The sequence below is a fragment of the Corvus brachyrhynchos genome, unplaced genomic scaffold (assembly GCF_000691975.1).
Source record: "Corvus brachyrhynchos isolate BGI_N302 unplaced genomic scaffold, ASM69197v1 scaffold363, whole genome shotgun sequence".
Classification (NCBI taxonomy): domain Eukaryota; kingdom Metazoa; phylum Chordata; class Aves; order Passeriformes; family Corvidae; genus Corvus; species Corvus brachyrhynchos.
Genome location: NW_008237404.1, coordinates 2246472 through 2267390, shown reverse-complemented (window position 1 = coordinate 2267390; position 20919 = coordinate 2246472). Strand labels below are relative to the sequence as shown.

At 37.4% G+C, this 20919-nt stretch overlaps 1 protein-coding gene across 2 annotated transcripts in view; it reads left to right on the top strand.

Annotated features, from left to right (window-relative positions):
• Nucleotides 1–6: 6 nt before the first annotated feature.
• The window catches only part of RNF17 (ring finger protein 17), a 40820-nt gene continuing 19907 nt past the window's right edge, over nucleotides 7–20919 (top strand). The window contains exons 1-20 of one of the 2 annotated variants that reach the window (XM_017730816.1): nucleotides 7–86; nucleotides 444–530; nucleotides 1119–1210; nucleotides 1883–1941; nucleotides 2915–2970; nucleotides 4235–4334; nucleotides 5429–5509; nucleotides 6902–6999; nucleotides 7792–7963; nucleotides 9306–9382; nucleotides 11630–11704; nucleotides 12871–12962; nucleotides 14481–14642; nucleotides 15220–15412; nucleotides 15850–16015; nucleotides 17335–17525; nucleotides 18089–18227; nucleotides 18687–18840; nucleotides 19565–19680; nucleotides 20619–20739. In XM_017730816.1, coding sequence (XP_017586305.1) covers nucleotides 454–530; nucleotides 1119–1210; nucleotides 1883–1941; nucleotides 2915–2970; nucleotides 4235–4334; nucleotides 5429–5509; nucleotides 6902–6999; nucleotides 7792–7963; nucleotides 9306–9382; nucleotides 11630–11704; nucleotides 12871–12962; nucleotides 14481–14642; nucleotides 15220–15412; nucleotides 15850–16015; nucleotides 17335–17525; nucleotides 18089–18227; nucleotides 18687–18840; nucleotides 19565–19680; nucleotides 20619–20739 — 2221 coding nt within the window. In that variant the 5' untranslated portion in view covers nucleotides 7–86; nucleotides 444–453. The remainder of the gene's footprint in view (nucleotides 87–443; nucleotides 531–1118; nucleotides 1211–1882; nucleotides 1942–2914; nucleotides 2971–4234; nucleotides 4335–5428; nucleotides 5510–6901; nucleotides 7000–7791; nucleotides 7964–9305; nucleotides 9383–11629; nucleotides 11705–12870; nucleotides 12963–14480; nucleotides 14643–15219; nucleotides 15413–15849; nucleotides 16016–17334; nucleotides 17526–18088; nucleotides 18228–18686; nucleotides 18841–19564; nucleotides 19681–20618; nucleotides 20740–20919) is intronic. The other variant, XM_017730817.1, reaches the window with a different exon arrangement.

The window sequence follows — 20919 nt, the reverse complement described above, 5'->3', positions numbered from 1 at the left end:
GCGCCCGCCCGCAGCGCAGCGGGGAAAGGGCACCTCTCGGACAGTCGCCAAAAAAAACCAAAACGCAGCCCACGGAAGGTGGTGAGGTCGGTAGCAGTCCTCAAGGAATGGAGTCGGGGTCGGGATATGTGGGGGATTGCAGACAGGGCGTGATCCTACAGTATGGAGATACCACCGTACTGGGGATACGTGATCAGGAAGGAGGCTTGAGGAGCAGTAGTGGCAGGTGGGTCGGGGGGAGCAGCTGAGCAGTGCAGAGCACGCTGCTGGTCTCTTGCATTTAGGAGATTGGCTTTTCAGGGAAGAAATAGGTGCATCCTTTATATGATATTTGTGTCTGCCGCTTTCATTTTGCTGTTCGCAAAGTGGTGTGAACCTGTAGTATTGGCTCAAGGGATGAACTGGACTGTGTTGTAAAGACTTTGTCTATTTTTTTTTTTAAGGTCAGGCACCATGAGTGGGAAGGAAGAGTTCTCCTTGTTGGCTGGTAGTAATAAAGAGCTTCCCAGAAGTAGAATGAAACACGTCAGGTGTGTGAATTTTGATGTTAATATTTTTAAGCTCTGGTAGTGCAATTGCCAGGAAATAGAAGTGAGAAAATGTAGAAAGTAATGTTTGTATTCTGCAGGGTTGCAAGTGACTCTGTTTTTATGTGTTACATATGTGAGTAAAACACGCAGTTTGTGAAAAGTTTCAGTATTTAGAGTAGGATCTTGGAAAGAGAAATTTTAAATGCAATTTGGTATGCTGTCAGATACTGTATCATATTGGTCTGTATGTATTTTTTACGAGCTGGCACTGTCAATTTATACAATATATTTTAGATAACGTGAATGTGATTAAAACTAATTACATAACGATTTAGTTAGCTGAAATACGGCATACCTAACAGTTGTAGCATCACTTTTATGTATGATGAATTCAGTGTCACAGAGCTAAACTACTTTTCCAGTTAAGAGAAGGTAACAAATTTTTTGTGGTGTGTTTTGTTAATTGCAGCTTCTTCATAATGTCATTTGGTAAAAGTGGATGAGCTTCATTCTAAGAGAGCTGGAAATAAGAATCAGTTTCCTACTAATATTCCTTATGATTCTAAAACTTTGCTTTTACTTCTGAAGGCAATCTCCTAAGGTACTAGAAGAGCATTTTACAGAACCACATCAGAGAAATGGTGATTTGTGTTGTATGTCAAAAGCTCTTAGTGCAGAAGGTAAGGCTTTGGGATCTTTTTACCAGCAGTTTTATTGTGTGCACTAGCCACTGTTAATTTTTATTTTATATTGTCTGTTAAGGACAGTAGATGGACTCCTAGATTTGATTAATACATTGTTTATTTACTACTTACCCAGTAGTTAGCAAGAATAATCAGTACCTTTTGATTCCTTTCCTGCTCTTTTTCTTGACAAAGTGATTGACAAGTTTGTTCTAAAAGAAACCTTATTTTTCTGTGTTTTTCTGCATGAGTAACTTTTTCTAGGAGTTGAAAAATTGTATGGGATGCACAGTATTTATGGGTGTTTATGAAGCAGTTTTCTCCTGTACTTAACTATGCTTTTTGAATGTGTGTGGGATTTTGCCTTTTTGCCTTTTGTATGTTTATCCTGTACTGAATATAGCAGCAGCATAGTATAGCTAATGATAACAGATAATGCCCTAATCAGCACACACAAGTCAGTCTTTGTAATTCTCAGGTAAGTCTTCTGTTTATCTGGACTTCTGTTCCTAGCTCTTAAATTCTCTCATTAAAAAAAGTCAGGGTTCTAATTCCTGTTGATTCAATGAATACTGTTTAGAAGACTACACTGGTGATCGTGTATTCCTATTGTCTCATGGATTAGGATGGCCCTACAGGAGTGGTTTTTTTCTTTGCTTGCTTTTACAGTGTTGCATGGTGATGGGAAAGATGAAGACACTGATTTGTTTTGTTTCTCTTCTCCAGAAGTAAGTTGATCTAAAGCTTTCAGTTCAATAGTCACTGTGGTGGTTGAAGTAGCAATATTATAGGATCTTGTGCATTTTCACTGAGAGTGATTAAAGCAGGCTCAGGTCCCCTCTGAGCTCCAGGCCTACGCTTTATGACCACGTACATCCCCAGCAAGTGCTTGCTAGCATTTCTCATTACACAGTGTTGCTGTGTAGTGCATGTCAGATCTCCAAAGCCTCGGTTAGGAAGGTGTATTTTCACAATTCTCATTAGTGCCCCATGTTGCCAGATCTGTTCCACCCTCTTGTGTGCACACAGTGTGCAAGAAAGCATCTCATAAATACGTACATTTTCTGTCAGCTCCCACATGAAGACTAAAAGATACCAAAAAAACCAACTTCACTTTGCCCAGTAGTGCATAAGTTACGAGTTTTTTTGTTTCTGCATTTAAAAAAAATGCCTTCCATGTGACTTTTCTGTGCTTTCTGGCATGTGACACATTAATGCCATTGTTTCACAGAAACTAGTATTTTGGACAAGCATGAAATGCCTTTTTCTCTGTTACAAAATTCAGATTCAGCCTTTGTCACAAAACACAAATGAGTCAGATCTTTGGCATTTAAGCCCTGCAGTTAAGCTGTGTTGAAAAGGTACAATGTAGAATCCAGTTCAGCAATCCAGTATGTTACAAGTTTTGCATAATAATGTGGAAAATACTAAGTGCAAACAGGAAATCAGGATTCCTTTTACTTGGAATGTGTTTTATTTATCACCAAGGTGCACTTATGGCTATAGATACTCTACTTGGAAGCTCTTTCCTTGGACCTCCTCTTGTACAATTTGACAGCACTTACTTTGAAGCTTGGTCTCGTTGAAATGATGGGCAGGGGTGGGTGCTGAAGGTGAAAACAGGTTTATAGAACACCTTTTCCTGGGACTTGGTTGTAACCCTGTGTTTGAACTTGCTTTCCTTTTCACTTCTGAATTTAGACCAGGACAGACTTTAAGCTTGGGCTGTGTGGCAGCAGCTCAGAAAGACAAGCAAGGTAAACCTTTATTAAATCTTTTCATGTCTTTAAATGCCAGCCTGGGGGAAGACTTGACCAAGTAAGTGATTCCAGACATTTTCCTTGGGCTGTTGTTTTTTTAGTGTGTTCTTTAACCTTTACTAACATGTTGTTGGTATGCGTGTCTGGTACTGTGGGAACACATTGAGTACAAATACTGTTTCATTGAGAGGCAGCAAAAAACAAATTGGTTTGGCTTGAAAATGTATGAAACTGAAAGTTTTAAGCACTGTAGTAGATGGCTGATAAGGGCTCAGAGGGAGAGAGATCTGCTGAAATGCCAGGCTGTAGTAAGGAGGACTGTGCCTCCTTCCCACCACCACCTGCTGATCCCACTGCACCTTCTGTTTCGATAACCAGTCACAACTATCTAAAGATTAGATGCCAGGAGTATTGTGGTACTGTCAAATCTAAATTATGTTCACTTGTTTATTTGCCTAGGCAGTGTGAACCTGCAGGAAGTGTTCGACTGGGTGTCTTTCCCCCTGCAGTGTTACTGCTGTGGAGATTAATGTCCATGCAAATAAGGATAGTCACAGATAATTCTTTCAGATCTGTTTTATAAGGAACCTGTTCAGAAAGGAAGATGTAGGAAATTTATCTTACAAGTTTGGTGCATGTAATGTGCACTGCTAACCTTGCCCAAAGTGAAATAGAAACTCAAGATTTCATGTATGCCTGTCAGTCTCTGCAGCAGTGTTCTCCAGATCCTCTCCTGGTTGGTCAGATGCAACAAACTGAGCCAAGGAAGAACAACATAAGGCTTCTTTCCTGGAATAAGTCTGGTTTTTGCAGAGTGGTTTTGTGAGAGTCTTGTCAGCTGTTGCAGAAGAGCAGCTGTGGGTGATCATACAATAGAATTTAAGAGCCTTCTTAACTAAATGGTTTTGGTATCATTTGTCATGTATTCTAAAGATTTTAACAGCAACAAATGAATCCTGGAATATTCATAGTTGCACATTTACTCTCACTGAGGATAAGAACCACTACCAGCTACTAAGGTTTTGTTCAGCCTTGCCAAAACTGTCAAATGAAAAATAGCTACTTTTAAGGGGATTATAGTAAAAGATTTTTTTTTTTTAAATGGGGTTTCTGCTGTATGTGTGAATTCAACTACTACAAAAATAGGTGTGTATGTACTTAATGATAGATTTTGAAATATTTGTGTGTAAAGTATTTGTAGGAAGTTGGATACTTTATTTAAAATGCATTGGTCTTGTCTTTAAAATTTTTTTGTTTGCAGGCCCTTCAATCACAATACCAAAGGAAAAAATGTTCAGCACCCGTTTTCTTCCAACAATGGGCTGAGTGATGGATCAGCTCTAGCTCCATCAGCTGACATGGTGTGTTAACATGAAATTTGCTTAAATTCTCACTTGGGTTTGTATATGCATAGTTAATAGTACACTTTGTAAAACACTAAACCCTGCAGCCTTAATAGTTGTGCTGTTGTTCTGTCTCATCACAGAACTGATGTGCAGCTACAGTGTTCATAAAATAACTTGACAAAATGAGTGCAGCTTAGACCCCCCAATGAGGTCATAGCTGAAGACTGTTAGTTCTGTTCAGCTGCTGTGAAACTATGTATTTTGAATTTAGCTTTTCTTAAAAGATACCCCTTCACAACATTTGAGTTGGGGACTTCTTTGTTTTTAAATTTGGGGCATCTGCAAGGCTCATGCTTACCTCCTTGAAGCAGTAATTCAGGGCAACAAGGTTGTTGGATAAATGGATCTCTCTTTAAACCTTCTATTAAGTTTGCTAACCTCGTCTTTCTGCATGAGGTTTGTGAAGTTTTAGACCAGGAGATTTAAGTTGTGGATATCTTAAAGTGACTGGAAAGGAACTATACATCCAATGCCAGTTGTGTTTTCTTCTGTGGAGATTGCCCTGTATACTGACCATGAAAAAATCAGAACTTGCAAATGTCTGATGTGATTTCTTAGGTAGTTTTGTTACAGTGCCCATTAAAGTTTGAAAGTGGTTTTCTTGTATCGGTGTAATTCTGGGAGCTAGCTACATTGGGGGGGCGGGGGTTCCCCAAGTGATATTCCTAAATATTTTACTTTTGTTCTAGGCTGCAGTGTTCCCATTCTTCAATCTTCCATGTTTTCTTTTCTCTGTATCAGTAACTTTATTTTGCTTTCTCATGTACTGTTTTGATACGGCTTTTGTACGTGTGAGTATGCAATTAAATTGTTTAAAAAACCAAATTTAGAATCTGTTTCAGAAATACTACAGTGTAAATGTTCTCCGTGAAATTCAGGTGAGCCAAGTATTTTGTGCCTGATGGCCACTATGGAGCTGCTCAGAGTCTTCACATGGCTCATCAGTCACTCACATCAAATGCCTCTGTCGAAATGGCAAATGATTATAGACCATCTTCTTTTGTAGTTGTGCAAGCAACTTTTATGTTTTTTGGCAAACCTTTCCTCAGGAGAACAGCACTGGGCAAGATATTGATGAAGCTTTGGGCATAGCTGTTAGTAATCTTGGCCACTTCCATGAGGCAAGCAAGGTGGGTGAAAATCAGTTAAATCATGAAATATTAAGTCCTCTCCTAGAACTGAAGGTTTTTATTATGAGTAGTCACACGTTAACACACTATTTAAGTGTGCTTTTCCTACCTTTGTTTTGATACCTGTTCTTCAGCTGGTCATGTTACTTCTGTGAATATAGAGCTTTAAAGTCTAGGTACAGCCTGAGAAGTAGTCTGCAAAGGAGTATGTGAGCTTTTGCATAACTTAAAGTTAATAGGTCAATGCATACGTTTAGCAGAACCATATGCAAGCCAGGTTTTAAGTACTATGTTTGTGTTGCCTTAGATGAGGGTAAAATTCAGTTCTAGCTGAAACAAGCAAACTTGTTTTTGCTGTAGCAAGTACTCTAACTTTTTAATTCTGATGTGCCTCTGCATTTAAAGGTAGAAAAGATGTTACGTGGGCAACAGAAGTAAAAAATGCAACAGAATATGCAGAAAACTGTAAATCAAGTAATACATTTATATGCAAACCATATAACATTGGAAGAATCCTAAAATACTGGATAGGACTGTTAATAGGTTTTATTGAGGAACTTTTTATCAGTGATAATTATTTAAACTTTAACACTTCTTAAATGTGCTGTAGAAAAGCTTGCAATTCTGTCTTTGCTGTCTATTTGCCTTTTACTTGTAAGATACTTCTGTACTGTGTATTTAATATTTCAGAAGCTTTGTTCTGTTGAGTATGGCATGAAGGGTCATTAAGGCCTGTTTTCCATTCCCTTTCTAACTTGTTCTGTTGCAGTGGCCAGTCTTTCTGTTAAGCAAAGTTGTGTTAAATTCCTAATTCCTAAACTAATAGCATCTTGTAAAAACCTCTCATTTCAGCAGCTATAACGTAATAACTCATGGGTACAATTGTGGTCTTAAAACAGCTTTTCAGCTAAGACTGAGAATTGCCAAAACAATATTGTCCTATTGAGATTTTTTCCATAGTCTTTTTATTAAATGTAGCTATAGTGACAAAACAGATGCTTAGCCAGAGGAAGAATTTTTTTGTATTTTCAGTTTATGCTCACAGTGAGTTTTAAAAAACAATGGAAATCTCAGCATGCTGGGTTATGTGTGTATGGTGCTGTGTTTGAATGTCAAATAAGGAAAGTGATAGAGTGGGCCTGAGATTTGTTTCTTGACTCATAGACCTAAAGGCTTCAGGTGAGGAGGGTTCAAACAGTGCCAGCTGACTTTAAGTTAGAGAAAATAAAGGGTTATAATGAGCTTATGTAAGTGGTTTAGTGTCCTTCTGTCTGCTAGAGTATCCATCACTATCTTACTGTTTGTTGCTTCTCTTGTGAATTTTAGAAGTAGTAGTATTGTGAGAATAATAATAATGAAATAATGCATGTTATTTCATACTGAACAAAATAGGTGCTGGACTGCTTGGAGTTGAAAATAAAGCATAAAAAAGAAAAAGTTACAGAAGCTGCAGATAGAACACTTGACGAACTTATTACTCTTCTGTCAAGGTAGTAATATAGTTTTGTAGTATGGCATGGGTGAGTTATTTTTATCAAGAACATCTTTCTAATTCAGGTGGAAGATTAAAATTTTGTTTAGAATTTTCTCATAGCATTGTTTTATAGTACCTGTCATTTTTGCCCTTTCATTGTGGCATCTTGGAGCTGATGTGCATGGTTGGAAAACACTAGCTTTGCTGCCTCTGCTCTTAAAAAATAAGAAAAACTAGTCATAATGTTAGTTTTCTGAAAAAGCTCAATTTTGAGGTTTTTTAATACTGTTACTAGTGGATGATAAATTTTAACAGCAGGAATAGCAGGGTTTTTTTAATTGACTTTCTGCACATTTTCAAGCTGGTAGAAGCCCAAGGACACTGCATTTCTTGATTTTCACAAACATATCTTCAGATTGGAGGGAGAGAGGTGTTAAAGCTCAGGTTTCCAGAAGAGCCTCTGAGAGGGCAGTCTTAAGATCTTATTTTAGTAGAATGAATTGTAGAATCCAACTGTTTATTTTTCAGTTGGATGTGTTTGGAAATATCAGGAGGTTTAAATGGAAGAGTGCTCCTAATATTTAATTAATAGATGTCTTTTCAGTGTGAACTCTTAACTTTTGTGGTTCCTCCTATTACAGAGTGCATTTCCCATGCTTCTACTTTGCACTGTTGGGGGAAGATGGTCCTTGTGTGTGAGATGTAGTCACTTTGTATTGTGTGGCTGGCAGCTGTGTGTTACAGTTCCAGTTTGAGTGTGTGTACCCGAGTGCATATTGAATTCTGAAAAGTAATGTTTTTAATACAGGAAAAGGAAATTGTTTGCAGAATTAAAGGAGAACATCAACAACTGCAGTACTACTATTGCAAAAGCTAAGGAAGTCATCGAAGAGAAGAAAAAGCACTTGATTGGTGCCATTAGGACAGCAAAGGAATTAAAATTTTCACGTTCTCCAAGAAACTCTTGTGATCTTGCTAAGGTAGTTGCATTCTTGCACTGTGAAATAATTTATTTTTAAGGAATAAGTTCAAATTTGGATTGAAAGTTCGTGATCCCAGTTTGCTGACTTCAGTAGTGGCATTTTTGGGGCATTGTATTCTTACCCTGCCTCTTCACAGACACAGAACTTGTATTTGGTCTTGGTCACAAGTTACAGTCTGGTGACTGATGTGAAGCATAAAAGGTGGTTCTTGCCTTGAAGAGCTCAGCATCTGAAACAGGAGATGGAGGGATGGAGGATAGGAAAACTGTGACACAGTAGTGATCAGTGAAAAGGTGGTGTTTGGATCAGTTCAGTTTCTCAAACCTTTTCCATTCCAGAGCTCTCCAGCCTTCTCACTGAACTACTCCAGAATTCATAGCCACACTCACTTGATCCTCCTGGACCCAGGCCTTTACTTTTGTTCTTCCTCCCCATCATATCTGCTGTTTGTAGAAACCCATGCTATCTGCCGTGCTGTATCAGACCAGAGGTCCATCCTGTGAAGTCTGTCTCTGGCAACAGAGAGGGAAAGATGCTTGGAGGAAGCATCCAAGAAACTGGGTATTTAGTGAGTATAGGAAGTTGAAGGTTAAGGCTTTTAGTCTCAGTAGGATACATCAGGCTCGTTACACTGAATAAACATTTCCTGATTCTGTCATAAGCTTGTGTAACACCTTTAATGTCAGTGTAAAGCTTGTGGCAGTGTGCATGTGTGTGTACAAATGTGCATTGTAGGTGCATTATATGTACATAGGCATAGGTAGTGTCAGTGAGTTCCACCTTTTACCATTTAAAATGAGGTTTATATAAAGTACTGTGCTCTGTTCTTTCAAAATGTGCTACCCAGTTATTTCATTTGGGGCCTTTGTAGTCCTTGTGTTGAGAAAAAGAATAAAGAATTGGTCTCTTCTTTCTTTGAAGAAAGGTGCTTTGCAGAATCATCCACCCTGCATCCTTCTGTTACTTTCCATATGAAGAAACTGGGTCTTCTGACCCGCAAGAGTTGAATCCTCCCCTTTTTTCTGCTGTGTACTTCCATCTTACCAGTGTGATTTTTTGGGAACTGGCAGCCACCACTCTCCTCACATAGGCCTGCCTCTTAGAGGCACTTTCTCATTCGATCTTGAAACAAAAGGAATATCTTGACTTCTGTTTATATGCTTAGATTACAGAATCCCAACCATTAGGTCTTAGCAGGGGAAGAAGACATATATGAGAATTAGCTGTTGGCTGAACTCTTTGGGTTTTTACCATAAAACGTGTCATGCTATAGATAATGGGTGTCTGTATAATCTACCTTGTGTATAATGGAAGCTAAGATTGTACTTCTTGATTTCAGATTCTTTATGACTTGAAGTTGCCAGTTGAGGCTGAGCTCTCAAGAGTGAAGAATTTAAAGGAAAAAATACTTTCAAGGTAAATTACTGGAGCGGGAGATATACAGGGAGGTAAAAGGAGGCACTGGTTATCTTAATTACAAAAACTGTTCATGTAACAGTTAAACAGAAGAAATTGAGCTTCTTCACTTTCAGTTGACTGAAAAACTACTACTTCAGACATAAGTATAAACTCACTAAAAATAGGCAATAGCCTTCATGTGAGGCATCAGGAAGAAAGCACATACAATTTGCTGCTATGTAGACAAATACACATGCATTTAAAAAATTCTTGACAGACTTCTGCCACTTCTAAACTTCTCCTTCCCTTATAAGTAGAAATAAATTGGGAGAATAAGGGCTTAATTATTTTCTTAGTGAATCAATTTCTGACCTTCAGGAAACATTAAATGCTTTTTGGAGTGCTGATGTCTGAAAAAAGTTGTGGAAAATGACTGTGGAAGTGACTGATGATTTCTGTAGCAGAAATGAGTAAAAAAGGGGGTTGTAGCTGAAATACAGCTGACCCTATGCAACTTAGTCATAAGGCTGGTCAAGAGTGCTGCAGTTCCTGGTGTATAAAGGCCACACTCAAAAATGATGAAGGGATGGAACAAAGATGGTGCTACTTTGGAACATATTGGGGATCCCGTTATATTTCAGGATGTGGAACCACTCTGGGAATAGAGTTGGGGTGTGTCATCAGATTCTGACTGTCATGGAGAAATGAAGCTTAGCAAGTTGATTTGCATGCAAAGTGTGAACAGTTTTTATAGGATCATAGAATCATTCAGGTTGGAAAAGACCATTAGGATCACTGAGTCCAGCCATCAGCTGAACTCTACTAAGTCCACCTTTACTGTGTGTTTAAGTGTAATGTCTGCATGTCTTTTAAATCACAGTCATAGAATGGTTTGGTTTGAAAGGGACCTTTATATGTTGTGTAGTCCAAGTGTCCTCCAGCGAGAAAATGCATTCTCAACTAGATCAGGTTGCTCAGAGCCCCATCCAATCTGACCTTAAACCTTTCCAGGGGTGGGGCATTTACCACCTCTTCAGGCCACCTGTTTTGCTGTTTCACCACTCTTGCTGTAAAAAATTCCTTTTATCTAGTCTGAATCTACATTCTCTTAGGACAAGGGGTAATGATTTTAAATTATTGCAGGAGGCTGTACCAGAAAACTTGTGCCTGGCTTTCTGGAAGGTACTGTAAGGTCGCCCTGGTGCCTTGCCTTCTCCAGGTGGATCAAGCTGTAGCTCTCTTAGCCATATGCATCCAGGGATGGTGACTCAGCCAGTCCCTGGGAGGGTTTTTCCAATGCTAGACAAAAATTAGGATCTCTCCTGTAATATTAATTGAGTTATTGAGTTAGAATATGGATAAAGCAATCTATAAAATCCTCTTTTAGAAAACTTAGGCCCTACCTACCAAGTCATTATTTGAAGATACTGTCAGTGATGAATGACAGTTTCAGAGAAGCCTGTTGAAACTCTCCCCCATCTTAAAGCTGAAACATAACAAAAGCCAATTTTTTTGTACTGGAAAATTTTTTAAGAACTTCAGCTGAACGGGGGACAAAGGAGACTTGATGAAGGATAGATACGAAAGTGTTACATGCCTCGTGCCACACCAAAAGTGAAAAAAATCACAACTAGGAGGTGCACAGAAGTTAAGGCATGTGCTGTAGACATAAATGTTGTAGAAGAAAGAGTGGATGCGTTCCTGAAGTGGCAGTGGGAAAGAAGCACAGACAACTGTTCAATACTGTTTACATTTCAGTTTTCATTAATTAAAACTGGATAGAAAAGCTAAAGGCATTTATTTTAGTTATATTCACAGTTCCATTAGCCTAATGTAAAAATGCTTAACAGTTTCTGCTGGTTTTCATTGGTAAAGAAAATAGTTAATAGTGATCAATAAACAGAAGTATATATTTTGGGCTTGAGTTATACTTTTGTTCTTTACAAAGAAAAGAAAATTCTCGTTCTCTGTGCAGAATAATACATTCAACTAAATTGAGTATGGATGTGAAAAATGAGTAAGTGAATGTTACAGTACTCTGTGCATGAGGGAGAAAGCAAGAGACAAGAGTCTTTAAGTATGAACATGAAGATAAATGAGCAGCCAAATCTGTTTTTTATAGGAAGAAATAAACTGGAGTAGATAATTAATCTCTTACTCTGCGCCTCCATGAATATTGTGCTGAAAAACACCATAGATCTCAAACTGTCAAAGTGATTTAGGTATTCATGTCACCTTCTGTAATACTTGTTCTCTTCTCTTGAGATTGTTCCTGAACACTTTCAAGATTACATCTTCATTAGAAAATTTGGGCAAGATTAAATGGGGCATGACAGGGAAGTAAGTATTTTTCTATGAAAGAGAATAGGTACAGTAATTTCCCTGTTCTAGTGGTTAAGTATTTATTGGAGATCAAATTAAAAAAACTCTAGTTGCTTATGGAATTCTAAGAGTATATTGAAGCAAGGCAGATCTTTATATGCTGGTATTTCAGTCAGCATTCCAGTTAGACCAGTTTGTGTTTCCGTTCTGATGTTTTGGTTTTACTTGGGTTTTGTCCAAGTATATTTTGCTGAATCGCTTAAGTTATCCAGATTTTATTTATGCTGTGTACTTTTCAACTTCAGTTGGCATTTAATGATTCAATCAAGGAACTTGTTAGGCTGGAAAAGATGACTGAGTCCAGTCATAAACTTAACACTGCCAAGGCAACGACTAAACCATGTCCCTGAGTGCTGTCTCTACTATGTAGTACATGTAATAGAGATGTTAGTCATTTCAGCACATGAAAATGCATGTAAGTGTAAATTAATCTCTAAAATGAACAGCAGATACTGCAATTGTAGTATTTCCAGTTCACAGTCTAAATACTGATTGTGTCAAATGCCAAAAGAAATTTAAGATTAACAGAAAAAACCCTTTTAAAATTACAATTGCTTTTATTTTATTAGTCACTTTTTTTTTTTTTTTTTTTTTTTTTTTTTTTTTTTTTTGCTGTGGTCTTCAACTAATACTTGAGAAAATGGAATGGAGTTGCTATTAGGCTGTTGTGGTTAGTACTGATTATGCTAAAAAAGGCTTATTGCATACTGTAATATTTGAAAATCCTACATACAAGAGTGCATAGTGTCTGTTAGTACAAAAGCATCTGATATGCCTTTTGTTTTTCACATGAGCTATCTTACCATGTTATGGACATTTTTTTCAAATTGTTTGTACTTGTGGTCTCTGATCATCTAGGTGGGGGCTAGCTCTTGCATGGAACTGTGCCCAGGCATATGTGCTGTGTCTGTGACAATTCTTTGTAGGATTCAGGAGTCATGTTACTGTTTTATGTTGTCTTGGTATTAAAAAACTTGATTCATTTTATTTCTAGCAGCTCTTATGAGGTGTTCTTTTAACATAGTGATACATTCTTAATAAAACATGAGCTTTGACTCGTGCTTTTCTGGAAACAGACTGAATTATATTAATTTGTCTCCAAATAAAATTTTTCCCAAATATAGTGAAGATAATGGACAAGACACTCTCATCCTTGATGACCAGGAAGAAACACCTGATGTCATAATAGAAGAAATACTTGAAGATGACTTGGAAGGCAAGTTTCTTAATACCTCATACTTTCAGTGTTCCACTGTCAGGTGGGATCTTATTTTTGAGTCTTGTATTATGCTGTGTGTTCAGCTCATATGAATTCTTTAATGGTGTCTCTTTCAGTTCCTTTTGGATATTTTTTTGTTCTCTAGCTTACTCTCAGAGAGGGTCAAAAGCACTATCTGCTTTGATGACTTACTTTGACTCGTGGTTACTGCAGTCCCCCTCAGAGTTTGACATTGGCTCCTGGAGACTTCTTTCCTGTCAGTTAGCTCAGCTTCTCGAATCTTCTCCCAGGCCATTGTCCTGTGATATTTGGCAGTACCAGTTAGGTTCCTCAGCTTGTCAGATTCTCCCTGGATCGTACTAGTAAGAGTGTAGCTGACAGGTCCATAAAGGGATCCTTCCCCTCTGTTGGAAGTCTGAATCTGGAGTACCGTATCCAGTATTGGGCCCTGTGGTACTGAAAGTCACTGTCATGCAGGAGTCCAGCAGAGCCTGCTGAGTTGGTGTCCAGGGGGTGCTCAGGGTCTTAGAGGTGCTTTCCAGCCTTAATGATTCTATGATTTGGTATGTAAGATAAAGTAACTGACTCATCACTCATTGGGGGTGGTGGCCGGGGGTGATCCAGAAGAGGCTGTGTCCCTCTTATAGGTAAAATCTTTCAAGTCAGACTTTTTATTCAGATGCCATTTTATACGCTGGAAATGGCCAAGGGAAAGCTTGCCTCTGTTCTGGATGTGGTATTTCCTGGACTTGGAAGCACAGTGCTGCATACCTGCTCAGATTGTTTCAGATGCCAGATTGTGTTTTGTCTTTTGCCTGTGATGTGTTACAGTTTAGAGATGGCAGTGCTCGAGGATGTTGCAAATTTGCCTGTTTAGTGGGCCCTGGTCAGTCATGCAGGTGACACGGAATCTAGATGATGTTCACCCTTTGCAGTAGCTCTGTGGTGTAAAATACTCTTGTAAGAATTGGGTTGTGGGGCTTCTAAAACCCTCCGGCCTATTAACAACCTTTGTTGAGTAGCTTCAGAAAGAGAAACCTGTTTTTTGTATCCCTAATGGAGGGAAGTACCTGCAGCACAAAGGATTTGGATGCTTAGTCACAAGTCCTGTCTTACATAGGGTCATCTCTTGGCTAGTGCCTCAATCTTCATGCACTAACACTGAATAACTGTAGGAAAGTGCTTAGCTTACCTGTTCTTCAAGATAGGAGCCTTAATCTCTAATTTGCTTTCTAGAAGCTTTTTATGTCTTTGTTAGAGGGAATAAAAACTCTGAATTACCCACTTAAATTCAAGCCTTTTCGTTTGGAGGGTAGCATAAGGGAGGTAGTTCAAAAGAGCAATTTCATCAGGAAGCAAACATGGTAATAGTTTGAAACAAGTATGAACAGACTTGTGAGATTAAAATCTATTTGAGGTAATGTTATCATGATTAATGCAACATAAACTCAATCTGATAATATTTGTTGGAGTCACTTGGAGGGTGTTTGAGAATTTGTGTTATGTCTTACTCAGGTTTGACAGAATTGGTGTTTGTAAGCCATGTTATAAATCCATGCCATTTCTATATTCGGAGATACTCACAGAAGGAAGAAGCATTTGCTTTGCAGAAGAAATTGGAAAACTTCTGTTGTAATAAGAGTTCCTGTCTCTTGCCTTCAGACGTTTTGGAACTAGGTAAATGGTTAATTTCCAAAGGTCTACGCAGCTTAAAATACTAGCTTGCAATATATATTCCTTAGTATCATATTCTTTTTTTTTTCTCTCCTCCCCCCACTCCTTTACATAGTAAAGCAATCATTATAATATTCTCTGACTGAATAGAAACCATTCTAGAAATCAAAATGAAAGATAGTAATACATTCCTAAATCATTACAATTATTTCCTAACCCACATGTTGATAATCTTACCCATAATCAGTTTAGAAAACTGATGGAAAGTATGTAAACTTTATACATCAGTGGGGTTTTTTTGCCACTTGACTCAGAAGTATAGAAAAATTTGCCAGAAATGACTTCTTGATACAAGCCAAACAGCTGCTAGCCTTAATTAAAGACACTGTGTAAAGGAATGTGGGGGGAACATCTGGTGGCTACAGTGACAAGGTTTTTACTGTCTTTGTGTCTTTATTGTAGCAGTAGCACTGTTACCCTGTGTGGAGGATGGGAACATAATGCAGAACTGTAATAGTAGTTTCAGTGTGAAATACTTCAAAATACTGAATTTAGTCCTTTTGTATTTGCTTCCATATAGGTGCTAGAACTTTCATTAAGAGTAAGGAAAGTGGAATGTGGTGCCGTGGAACTATCACTGAACTAATTCCTGTAGAAAGTAAAAATCAGAGGAAGAAGCCTTGTGGTCCAATAAGATACAAAGTGTGTGATGTTGCATTGCTGAAAGTGTTTCTGATTGATTTTGGAAGCTCTGTAGTTCTGATTTTCTCAGGGTATGTTTACGGAGAGAGGATTTTTTGTCTGCATTTGTTGTGTGTTGTTATTCAAGTTCTCTACTGAGAAACAAGTCCTTCCTTGCCTTCACACAGGCAGATAACCAGATACAAAATGACTCTGGTTTTCTTTTTGTGCATATTCCCCACGGAAAAAGTGGCATTATATTTAAGTTCACAAGTGTACAAGTCTGCATACATTAAAATATTTAACTGAGACTTGCATTGTAAAAGAGAGCATGTGAGTACTAAATGCTTAAAAAAAATGCATTTCAGTGAGACTTTAAAATTCTGTTTTATTGATGTGACATTATGCCAATTACTGCAATAATGACTTAAAATAAAAGTCTGGGGTTTGGTTTGGGGGGGTTTAGGCATTGGGTTTGGATTTTTTTTGATTTTTAAGCTCATGCTGGATTTATTCCTACTGACATTAGATGTGATCCCACTGAAAGGCCTGATCCTGCTACTCTGCTGACTATTGAAACACATGACATTTGTCTGTTTGTGAGGAAGCCTGACCAGCACATTGATGCTGAGCTTGCAGCCATTCCCCCTTTAGCAGTACAGTGCTCACTGAAGGATGTTGTTCCCAAAAATGAAGTAAGTACAAACTGCTTGAAGTATTTCAGGAACTTCTTTCTTCATAAGATTTATATTAAAGAACTTAAATATGTCATTTAAAATTATCTTATTCCAGTATAAACAGAAGGAAACTCAAGAGTACAGGGGGTATTTTTTTTTTAAAGTTAAATTCTTTTGTAAAAAGATCTGTTGCATTGCTTTCATTGGAAAGAAAACAAGAGCTTATAGCAGTCTGTCTAAAAAAGCCTGTGGGATTACAGACGCATATTTCAGGCTTACATCTCACTGCTCATACTTCAGGCATGCTCTTTTGTGAAGTTCAAAAACAGATCACAAAACTGATCCTCTTATTTCATGTCTGTCTGATAACTATGCAAGTAGTAACTTTCAGAAATCATCCTAACAAAGAATAAAGGGCTTCAAAATTATTAAGCGCATCTCTTCATGGATTGTACTTGTTACTTAAAAATTTTTGCTACCTATTGAAAAATGTTATTTATTCTCTTTCAGTATAACAACAAATAAAGTACTGTCAGCCTTTATTCCATTACAAAAGTAAGGATATATATTGCAGTATTATTTTCTTCAGTATTCACTTTTCATTTGGGCTTGCTTTGTTCTTGATGCATATCACATGGGAATGAACTAAGTCCAATACAGCTGTGCATTTCTGACAGTATTAACTGTTGGTCAGTTTTTAGAGGTTTTTATCAGTGTGATGTTGACTGAAATAACTTTAGGAGATTTCTGGAACAGTTTTCACAAGTGTAGATAAAATGCCTTCCTTATTTGTGCTTTCATTTTTTTCTGTGTCTAAAAGGCACGTATTTGCAGTATCAAATGAGAAATGCATTAATTTGATCCCAGAGAAATAAATCCAGACAGGCTTTTTCAGGGTAGATAAAATGTCATACAGCAGGATGCCATGGAGAGCAGATCAAATTATGTTGTGCATTTGTGTAAAGACACAAGAAGACAAGCTTCCATTTCTGCTCTCTCAATTCATGTGAAAGTCATGAAATGAAACAGGTAAGACAATTCTGGTTTATGTTCTGGTTCTCCTCAGAACAGTCTGAGGAGATCTTCAGGTGAAAAATGGTGGAAACTGCAATCCTTCGATCTGACTTGGTTTTGTACAGTTAAATACACGTAGTAGTCCATAACAGAAATTGTATTCAGTGCTGTCCTGGCTACGGACTAGACAAGTCTGACCATGTTTAGTATTTAATCTGTTCAGATGCATCTGTGCTTTCTTCCTTTCTTCTATTTAATTACCATTTGTATTTTTTGTTGTAATGTTCTCTGACATCCTCAGTAACTCTTTCTTTCTAATACAGGATGAAGGTTGGGGAGAGGAAGCAAAGACAAAATTTTTAGAAATGGTAAATAATAAAGTTGTTTCAATGATGGTGTTTAGAGAAGAGGATGGTGTTCTTATTGTGGATTTGAGAAAACCTCCATTTAATGAAATAAGTGGTAACATACCACTGTCTGTCAAGGATGCATTAGTTTTCTTAGATTTGGCAAGGTACGTGTCTTCCTTTAGTTCATGCTCCTGTATGCCGTAACTGATAACAGAATAATGCTTACCAACTGAATTTTATCAAGCAGGTTGCTTTTGCTGTGTTCTATATATTAATGTATGATGTATTAATCTTCAGCAGTATCTGTTGATTTCCTTTTTTCACCTTCACCAATAAGCACCATGCCATACTCATTTGCACTAGTCAGGCTTCATTTAGGTAGGGAGCTTTATTTTAGAAAACGGCAAAATTTATATTTCTGTACAAATATTAAATAACAGGGGGCTAAAGGAGAAGCCCTTGGTGTCTATCACAGAATACCACATAGAAATGAGCCTGGTATCTGTTTGATTTTGGCGGTAGGTGGTGGGAGAAGCACTACAGATAATTGGCTGCACCAGCTGCAAGAAGGAAAGTTTAAGCTGTACATGTAAACATGAATCAAGTTCTTTTTGTAAGATCATTTTGTGGGTTTTTTTTATGGGAAATTTGACATTTGAATATAAAAGGGTTCCTTTTCAGTTAATGTTGACTGACTTTATTCAAAATTGTATTTTGTTCACCTTAGGTTTAAATTACAGTTTCCCAATCAGTTAGAAAACTGCACCGTCTCACACTACAGTCCGCCGAATATTCCACAAGAAGGAGAAGAGGTCTTTGTTGTGGTTTGTCACATTAATAGTCCAAGTGATTTCTATCTCTGCTTGGTAAGTTTAGAAATAAAGTCTGTTTTGGTAAAACTATGAATAAACATTTTAATGTTGAGCTGTTTGTAGTCCACACTAAATAAGCTACAACTTCTGTTAAGTTCTGTCACTTGTTACCAGTGGTAGGATTCCTAGAATTAATAGCTGAGATTAACTCCAGCAGTCATCCCAGTTAAATTCTGGGAGTTCTTAAAATCACAGAAAGTTTTGTCAGTTATGTTACATGATTAATTCCTTTGTGGGTGTGCAGTATTTTACTGTTTAGAATGGTGATTTAACAGGGCAATATTCAATAATTGTTAGGCTCTTTAATTCACTTTATGTATTCGTGACCACTTTAATTTTGGAGGGAAGACTGGAAAGTACACTACTAGGAAACAATTATCCCTTTAGAGAGGAAAAAATGACATTAAAAAAGAACATCTGCTGTGTTTATGTGGTTTGTTTCTTTTACTTCAGAGAGAGAGTGTGGAATCTTTAGCTCTTCCAGAGAAAATTCAGGAGATGTATAAACATGAGAATGGTAAAAACTTGGAAATTTTCTGCCCTGTTGAAGGCCAAGCCTGCATTGCAAAACAGGAGGATGGGAATTGGTACAGAGCACAGATTATAGGTGAAGTATTGATTATTTTGCTCTAATGCTAGGTTGCAGAATCAGATGTGCTGGTAGGTCAGAGTCACATGTTGGATATGAGCAGTAACATACAACCAGTATTTTTACTAGGAAGTCTGATGCTACCAGGTAGCTTCATAAAGTCAGTAGTACTAATTCATATTCCTCTGCTATTAATAGACTGGTTTATATACCTGTCCTTTTTTAAACAGAGATGCAATGTAGTCCATTTTCCAGAGGTTATTGAAATTCTATTACGTAACTATTTAAAGTAGTACTTCTCTTACTATTACGGTTTGAACTGCAGCTTTGGCTCTTCCAGCCAAGCTGTGAGTGTATTTGGTGTTGGTTAATAATTCTCCATAGTAATTCCAAAGGGACTGGGGGGAGGGGGGTTGTGCTTGTGCTGAGTCTGTGTTGCCTATATTTGGGCAGTGTAGCATGGTTGTGTGCTTACACATTTAATTGGTGTGTATTCAGTGTGCCAGTGTCTCACTAAGTGCTCACGTGCTAGGGGGCCAAAATGCCAGTGCTGTCATTTCAGGAACCTGAAAGAGCTGCCTTCTAAAGAGCACACGTTTTGAATTGTGTTATAAAAATGCAGAAAACATTAATACTGGTTATCCTATGGCATGAATGTGGGTTTTGCTCTGAAATTCTGGTGCTTTAACCTGTATCAGATACTAATTTTTTGTTACAATAACTTGGGTTGTTTTCCTTGAAGGGCTGCCGAGTTGTCAAGAAGTTCTGGTAAAATACGTTGACTATGGCAATGTTGCTAACTTAACTAATAAAGACATACGCAGAGTAAAAGAGGAGTTTCTGAGCTTTCCAGAAAAGGTAAATGCCTGGATTAAACACTCAAAATTAACAGCATCTCAGTGAATGAGAGGGGAAAGAGAGGGTTGTTCACTTCCTGAAATACATAAAATAAAATATTAAGGAACTTCCTTTTTGCCCACCATTAGGATGTGTCTCACTTAATGTGTTTTGGGTCCATATTGAAAACTCCTTAATTTTTTTAATATCATTCAGGTGTAAATTAAATTTAATGTTGCCCTGCAGAGAAGGTATTTATACAATTTATATATACATGTGTATTTAATTCACTTAAATTAAATTTATTTCCATAATAAGCCAAATGAATTTTTGCGTTTTCGTTTTTAAATGATAATCTGATAATAGGGTGTGTTTTAATTATATTTTTGTATGGTTTTTATAATTTAAAGTTGTGTGTTTTCCTGGCTTGAGGAATGGTTGGAGTTTCCCCTTTTTGACAAGGAGGAAAACTGACTGGGAAAGAAAATGGCAAAGTATTTCTGTCAAATAAATAACACACATAAATGGATTTTTTTTTTTTGTCATTGTTTGATAGTTTTGGTTACCAGTCATAATTATGCTAGATTTTGAAACTTTATTTGAAACTTTATTTGTTGATAGGGTTTTAAAAATTAGTTGTAGGCACCAGTAGACTTTCTTTATCATGTCTGTACAATAGTATTTACTGATCTCTGTACCAGTTCTATGCTTTAAAGTCAGGGAGGCAAAGAGATTTTAAGCTCTTTGTATTTCATCAAGATATCTGAATTTGAGGTCCATGCTCAGCTATGGGGAAGGGAGGGATCATTTTAAACTAAATCAGGTTGTGGTAATGTGGAACCAGAAGCCAAGGTCGTGCTGTCTTGCATGAGTGCAAAGCCAAGCCTGTGACTCAGTCGTAATGAGATTATCTGGATCTGTATGTGATGTTAGTTGCATAATCTTGAATTATTTTTCAGGCAGTCAGGTGTAGGCTGGCTTGCATTGAGCCATTTAATGGGGCAAATGAATGGAACAGAAAAGCCAAGGAAAGATTTGAAGAAATGACTGAAGATAAGCTTATGTTGTGTTCAGTTATTGGTAAGCTATCAAGAGTGTATTGATTTCTATTTACATATTATTAAGTTGACTCAAATGTAGAAACAATCACTTCGATATTTAAAATAGTATTTATTTGAAATGGTTATGTTCATACCTGCTAGAGATAGCCTGGAGTGAGAGTATCTAAATTCTGTCCTCTAATTGGAGAAGACAAAACAG